General features: G+C 43.0%; 1 protein-coding gene across 4 annotated transcripts in view; it reads right to left on the bottom strand.

The window, feature by feature from the left end:
• Positions 1 to 1,997: 1,997 nt before the first annotated feature.
• The window catches only part of LOC124272820 (serine/threonine-protein kinase PLK1-like), a 56,312-nt gene continuing 50,454 nt past the window's right edge, over positions 1,998 to 7,855 (bottom strand). For 3 of the 4 annotated variants that reach the window (XM_046708040.1, XM_046708041.1, XM_046708042.1), the window contains exons 11-13: positions 7,549 to 7,714; positions 5,815 to 6,061; positions 1,998 to 5,054 (exon numbers count right to left, since the gene is read on the bottom strand). In XM_046708040.1, the coding sequence (XP_046563996.1) occupies positions 4,845 to 5,054; positions 5,815 to 6,061; positions 7,549 to 7,714 (623 nt within the window). In that variant the 3' untranslated portion in view covers positions 1,998 to 4,844. The remainder of the gene's footprint in view (positions 5,055 to 5,814; positions 6,062 to 7,548; positions 7,715 to 7,855) is intronic. The other variant, XM_046708043.1, reaches the window with a different exon arrangement.

Here is a 7,855-nt window from a genome sequence, read left to right as displayed (position 1 = left end):
TTGTTCAAAGGCATTGTTACGTTATGAAACAGCAATTCATAACTTACCCATTGAAACAGGCCGCAGGAGCAATATTCAAAAACGTGATAGAATATGTAAACTTTGTGATGGTAACGATATTGAATAATGAATTTCATTATTTATTTATTTGTTCTCACTTTATATATGCAAGAATTAAACATTTATCACTGTAAAATACTCAGTTGTTATAACGATATGTAGTTGAGTAAAGAGGATTGAATGCATCCACTAAGAAGTTCAAACAAGGTTATAATAAAATACTCAGTTCTCTGCTACAAACAGGCTTTAAACCAACTTAACCATTATAAAATGTTGCATTCGCCAAGCACTGACAGTCATAATGGCTAACCTGCAGAGGTTCATCTCGTCTCAGAGTGAGTTTAGTTTAACGCCGCACTCAGCAATATACCAGCTATATGGCAGCGGTCTGTAAATAATCCAGTCTGGACCAGACAATCTAGTGATCAACAGCATGAGCATCGATCTGTTAACCAAGTCAGTGAGTCTGACCACTCGATCCCGTTAGTCGCCTCTTACGACAAGCATGGGTTACTGAAGATCAATATTCTAACCCGGACCTTCACGGGTTTGTTGTCTCAGAGAGGAGGAAGACAGGTACTACATGATGGCCACAAGTATCAACTGAATGTTGTGAGACAGGTAGCCACACTTGGAAGTGCGTCACAGATAAATATAAAGGTTAGTGCAGTACCATTGGTGACCACGTGTCTTCCGTCACAGAGCACAGGCACCCTCCTCTGACGAATGAAGAAGAGACCAGACTCCTCACCAGACTGAGACAATGTGTTCGTGATGAAGTGAGAATGGACATCCGTACAAGCAAACTTCCTTAACACTAATGTGATATGATGTTATATGATGTGACATGTGAATATCATTGTGATCGGAAAATGACAAATGACAGAGTAAATAACTAACAGACAAATAACAGAAATAACTGTAGTCGACATGGGATGTAGGCGAAATGAGAACATGCCGTAAATGGGTAACGAGGTGCTGTTCCACCTGCAGCACACGCCCCTAGCCCGATCAGATCTAGTCATGGTAGCCGTTATGTTTAAAATAACCGGTAACACGTGGTGTACAGGTATAGACTGACTGACTGAGTTTGGTTTTACGCCGCTTTTACCAACATTCCAGCAACATCACGGCGGGGGGACACCAGAAATGGGCTTCAAACATTGTACCCATGTGGGGATTCGAACCCGGGTCTTCGGCGTGACGAGCCAACGCTTTAACCATTAGGCTACCCCACCGCCCCGTACAGGTATAGAGGAAACATTGATTTTAACGCTTCTATGAAAAAACAAGCCCTATCCGGCACTTCAGAAAAACTCCGAATCCTTTCGATATTGTTTCCTCTGCATGCACTACATAGATCATTCAAGCCAGAGTAGACTTACATGGCAGTGTATATGCGTGATCCCAGCGTTCGTATTCATACACTAAAAACTAAAGGTTTAGTTCATGCGTCAAGTGAGTGAGTGAGTTTGGCTTTACGCCGCTTTTATCAATATTCCAGCAATATCACAGCGGGAAACACCAGAAATGGGCTTAACACATTGTACTCATGTTGGGAATCAAACCCGGGACTTCGGCGTGACGAGCGAACGCCTTAACCACTAGGCTCCCCCCACCGCCCCTCATGCGTCAAGATGTTTGTTTGCGGTTTAACATCTCACTCAACACTACAGTCATATGACGTCGGCCTGTAAACAATCGGGACCAGACAATCCAGTGATTGATTCTGTGAGTAACGAAACACATCGTCGTTGTGCTATGACAGAATCAGGAAGATTCTATCGTCATCACCAAACCATTTGGTCGCCACTTTAGACCACCATAGGCTGCGTAGGTCCAACTGTAACCGAAATCTCTCAAGACGTCGAAGGTTTGCTGTGTATAAAACCATCAATGTTGTGGCTGGTGCCGAGAACTGAGAACAACACGGAGAATTACAGTTTAAGTTTTATTGAGAAAGCTCGCATGATTCAGTGGTATTTACAAATATTGTATAAAGATATAGATGTCGTATAGAGCTGTGATTGGTTTCCATGGGAACAAGGCACAGGCGGTGACGGAAACAAAGTGGACAGTATTGATCCAAACTTGAAATACACGTGCATGTTTCCAACAACTAGTTAAGAAAAAGATAATTTTCAAAAGAAACTGATTCGCTTTTGATTTCTATAATTTTAGACCGTTTGTATTTTGTGTTTAATACTTTCACAAAAATAGGCGGACGCAACAGCTTTTATCCACAAAACACCATTAAATAAACAGCATATCTGCACCATGAAGGAATTACAAGGATTATAAGTAGTCGTACGTCTCCTGTTTAATACTTAGAAATAATACATCGACATGTAACGTGTGAACACTTGTCCTCGATTGTTAATTCGTAGAAATGAAAAAGAAATCTTAGAGTTACCTCTTTATCTACTGAGCATGCCCGACTGACAGGAAGTACCGACTGAGAAGTTGACGCACTGATTCATGTTCACACAATATCCTTTTTTCACCATATCCTATTGTGACTTGAGAAACTTACTTCGTCAAGTAGCTGTAACTCAACAGGTTATGTACAAACTCAACATCTTTATTGAAGGGCATGGACCTTAGTAAATGTTGACTGGTATTAACACGGGGCATCTCGATGTTATCACAGTTTGGGGGACAGCTCCAATTCTGAGCTCAGAAACTAGGCGCTCATCTCTGAACTTCATGACCACTGTAGAAAAGAGAGGCACTCCGGTGTTGAAGGCAAACGACTGTAGGCCTATTTAATACACAAGGGCGAGTTGACTATTGACCCCAGTGCGGCCAGTTGGACCCGATGCTTCTAAGGTAAAACCATGGACGTATGTTATATTTCCCTGACAACTTACAACATGGACGTAACAAGTCATTAAACATCTTTATGAAAATATATTTTCGACGGAATGTTTAGTCTGTGAATAAAACAAAAAAACTGATGAGCGACACAAAGCCTTGGGTCAATAAATGATTAAAGAAATGACTCAGGATTTTACATATATACTGGAATTGTATCCATTCGTGGTCCCTTATACTGAACAATATAGCATCATGTGACTAGTCACGTGAGCCTATGGTCTCAATGTTTCAATCTGTGCTTAAGACACAGTGTTCCATCATATTGAGGCACAAGCAGCCCACAGCATGTAAAAAACCGCGGTACAAGGATTTACACTACAGGGACACATTGTATAGCATGTACACCACAAACCTTCCGCCCCATACGTAGGAACGATTCCCTTCTGAAACGTCTATCACCATTTCCTCTAAGACAGTACAGAGACCGTCTACAGCTACAAGGAAAGTCGGGACACCAGGGAAACTGGTTCCAGTAGCAGATGAAGGTCAGATGAAGGTCATATCATTTTGGCATTTACGTTTGATCAAGGTGAAATATAGAACAATATTGCCCCGTCTACCTACTAATGATGCAATGCGATGATGCAAGAACTGATGTATCCACACATTGCCCTTTCAGATAAGCATCTTAGATTATGAGAGCCTAAACATATTCAGGGAAGGACAATGACTTGGTGTACTAAAGCACAATCTGCTTACATGCTGTGAACAAGACTGGAGGTTTGGGGGCACAATTTAAGAATTGTCCTTTGATCTATTTTCAACCAATTTCACAAAGGGAAACAAGCACAAATCAATAGGATAGGAAACCCAATGGCATTTGATATAGTAGTATATACATATACACACACAGCGTAGTCCATAGAGAAACCAGTGAATGACGTCTTGTTCTCCGACATATATTAATCCTTTGATTATGATTATCCTCCAATACCACGGAAGGATTATCCTGTAAAACTCATGCAACGTCTAAATCCGCTTCCTAAAGGTTGGGGAGATAATCCGAGACAATGTCCCTGAAGTGGACGTCATTAACATCTGATTAATTTCCACACGACGTCATCAACAAGGCGTGTATTTGTCGTACAAGGTCCTTTACGAGTACAGTTTATATACAATGGCATCTGATGCCGCTTGGAGATCAAGGTGAAGGTCCGGTCGAGGTCAGCATCTGCTGGTGTGGTCCAGAGCTGATAAATACCATATATTAGTACTGAGATCAAATGCACCCGCCGACTAGGTTGGACCGAGGCGGTCACCTGTGTGACTTGTCCATCTCTCACAGGTCGTGTAGCATACTGCTTTATGGTCGCCTGGAGGCCCTCGGATAATGATAACATAGTCTTGCATAGTTAAACTCTTAATGCGCCTCACAGAGGAAAAGTTAATGGTTGCCTTTTAAACAGGCAAGCAACGCGGTCGTAATTACGGAGGCAAACAATATGGATGCCCTTACTGCCGCACCACAAGAGTCTGTTCGAAAGCTCGCACCTGGTCTCGGACGATACTAGGCCATCGGCACGGAGGAAGCTTTTTACGTATTGAACGTCTATAGTACATGTCCAGATACTCCACAACGCCGCGAAGTACATCTTAGTTCAACTTAGTACAACTTAGGTACAGCGTAGATACAGGTTGGTTTCAACATGGACAAAACTTCGTATCCTGGTGAGACATTCGTCGTTGATAATTGACGACATTGCGGGCAAAAGGATTCCAGTCTTGCGGTTCTGAACGTGGCCTACCATACCACCTCGTGGAGTTCATGAATATGAAGACATTACCACACACATATGTCCAGTAACTAGAACCGAGATATTTCACGGCTCTCCAGGAATCTTTACCAATCTAGAGTGACGTCTTCAGTGAAAGTAGTCCGGCAGTGAGACGGGGAGTCTGTCAACCCCCTAAATGTCAGCGCCCTCTATATCTACCAGATTCTTGAGCATGGTTTTGGCAAACAACATCCTTTCAATGATTTCCGGTCGGCAGCCATCTTGGATGATATGGACAATGCTGAAGGTCTTAGCAAGTCTTTCCGGGTCAATAAAGGTCACAAGATAATCGTTGTTGTGATAACTCAGAATTATCTTCGTGTGGTCATCGAAAAAGTTCACCTGAAAAAATAAGTCAAATTTTGAAATATCCGAATTACACAAAACCATAAGAAGTAAATGTGAAGAAGAAAGACAATAGAGGCAAGATTTAAGATCTCAAAATGTGAAATTAAAATATTGCATGGATTTGTTTTTCTGATGTACTGTGTGTGTATTCATTTGTATGAACATTGTAAACGATCATAAAACTAACATACTAATATAGGTTCAGCCAAGAACTATCCAAACAGGTGGCGCTTGCGCAGCTTCCCTAGAGAAAATGGCTGCCCTGAAAGCAGGCTAGACGCGACTGAAATGGGGATTCGTTGGTCAGATTCAGCGTATTGGATCTATCACCGTAGCCAAACACATGATCCAAACAAACCAGCTGAGGTGAGATGAGGGTGAAATAGGGTTTTACGTCGTGCTTGAGAATATTTCGCTCATATGATGACGTGCATGCGTGTGTATGTGTATGTGCGGCTGCTTGTACTAGCCCAGACTTAAGCTGGTTTTATAGTGCTAGCCCACTGAGATACCGCAGTGAAGCATGAATACCCCACTCAGACCCAGACTCCGTGCCGACCAGTCCTTGTTGTACCCATTAATGCCGAGCGCCAGGCAGGGACCAACAAGTACCATATTTTAACGTCTTTAGGTATGACGCAGTCGGGGATCGAACCCGCGACCTTCCGCTCTAACCACTACACCACGGAGGTGGTCCCAAACAAACCAAACAAGGACTATATGATGTTCGTCTATCTACACAGTGGTGGTGTACCTGCAGTGTCCCGTCGCTGAGGTACAGGACGATGGCCTTGGTGGTGCGGAACCACTTCTTGAGGTAGAGACTTCCAGACCAGGAGCGCATGGCTCTCAGTTGAGCGATGTCCCCACCCTGGATCAGGTGCTCGTCCATGTAGCGGGCGAAATACTGCAGCAGGGTTGTCTTCCGCTCCAGGTCCTCGGGAATACACTCAGTGGAGAAGGCCGACAACTTGCCAGTCAGGTCGAAATACTGCACAGCTCTGAAGAGGAACGAGACGCTACAGTCGCTGATATTCCACTCCTAACTTCAGTTAACATTTCATTTCTATTCTTTGTAATAACACATAATATTTCCCATATATTTTTAAATAAGAAATTCAGAGAAAACGTTCCTAAATATGACCATCTGAGACTGTACTGTGACTATATGTAAGCACACGTGTCCACATACACTGCTTCACATCCATGTTCCTAACTGGCGACATAACGGGTGGAGACAGGAACGGGCCAGAAACACTCACTATGGAATCGAACTGCATCCTTCCCTAATACTCCCTATCCTTCACTACCACAACGCGAGGCTACTTCTAAATCGTGTACTGGCTGTATACATCTACAGACATACTATGTTCGTCAGGAACGTACACCATGGAATTTGAAAACCAGGGTCTATGTGTATCACTGAGGTATTGTGACAACCTACACACTGTGCCCAGGTTAAACCACCAGTATCACTGCATTTACATTATATACATTGTGCATTTCTATAGAAGTACATTCATGTCACGTCACAGGGCATCCCAGTCCACAAATTCTGATTTTCTGTATAAATGGTCAATATTTATTCCTCGATGCTCGTTACGTTTCTATTTGTATGGTTCACGCTGGAGCAGGCCGTGGTGACAAGTGGCTGCAGAGTAATCACAAATAACAGACAGAACTGTTTGGCTAAGCTACGTCAACACGAAGACAATATCATTTTGACAGACAAGAGGTCATACATGGATCAATACAAGTTGTGAAACACCTGAACAGATAGCGTTATTAACGGGTCATTAAGGGCAGGTGACGTCGCGCTAGAATAAACGAGAGTTGGTCTGGTGATCAAAGGATGATGGCGTAGCTGGCTAAACGTTCCACTACATTAATACGGGGATGAACATAACTCGGCCACAGGGGAAAACGCACGAGGTGACACTGCGCGGAGACCTCTCGCGAGATTGCATCCCCTCGAGACAACAAATTGTGACGTCATATGACATTCCCAAGATGTGCGTGTTTACCAAATGCTGACAAACAAAATGGTTTAATTTGTCGGATAAATTGAAAGCTGATATTATCGGTAGGTGTTCAAGACTTCAAGGTTGATTGGCAAGGTCAATCCTGAGTATGTATATTTAATAACATGAACACTATGCAACACTTTACACGTTTTTCATCGGTTTGAATAATCCGGATATCTGTATCAAAAGTTGAATACGACCTTAGGACTTTTAAATAATAAGAGATTCTGTACTATTTCCAATGGTTCGAAAATTTGTCGTCAGAAAATACATCGACCAGAGCATTTGCATCAATAATACAAAACTGTATATCTCACCACAACGGGTATCCAGATAATTGGGTTCCACATGGACTTTGCGGCTTGCACGGTGTTCAGTTCGACTCATAGATACGATTTATCAAAACAAAGATGATTTGTCATCATCTATTTTATTTACAGAAGCGTCTGGTTTTGACAACTCACCTGCCGTCAGGTGCCAGGAGGATACGGGAAGTGTCGTTGAAGAGCACTCCGATGGCGTCGTTGGAGAGCTGGAAGCCGAAGCCGTACTTGTTGCTGTAGTCTACCCATTTGGTCACCCACATGACGTCGGTGTCCGGGAGAGACGTGGGGTTGCGGTCAACGTCTGCTGGGAGGGGGATAGACGAAACAACTGAATAACGGCAACCAGGTCATACGGTGAGCTTAACAAACGATCTCTTTTACTCAGACACAGAGGTAATCTGGTGTTTAAAGCCTCTTTAAAGGTATTCTAGAAAGTCGTCAGTTT

Source organism: Haliotis rubra, unplaced genomic scaffold, assembly GCF_003918875.1.
Source record: "Haliotis rubra isolate DU_JTF1 unplaced genomic scaffold, ASM391887v1 Scf173, whole genome shotgun sequence".
Classification (NCBI taxonomy): Eukaryota; Metazoa; Mollusca; class Gastropoda; order Lepetellida; family Haliotidae; genus Haliotis; species Haliotis rubra.
The sequence above is the reverse complement of the archived record's forward strand: the minus strand, read 5'-3'. Positions and strand labels throughout refer to the sequence as shown.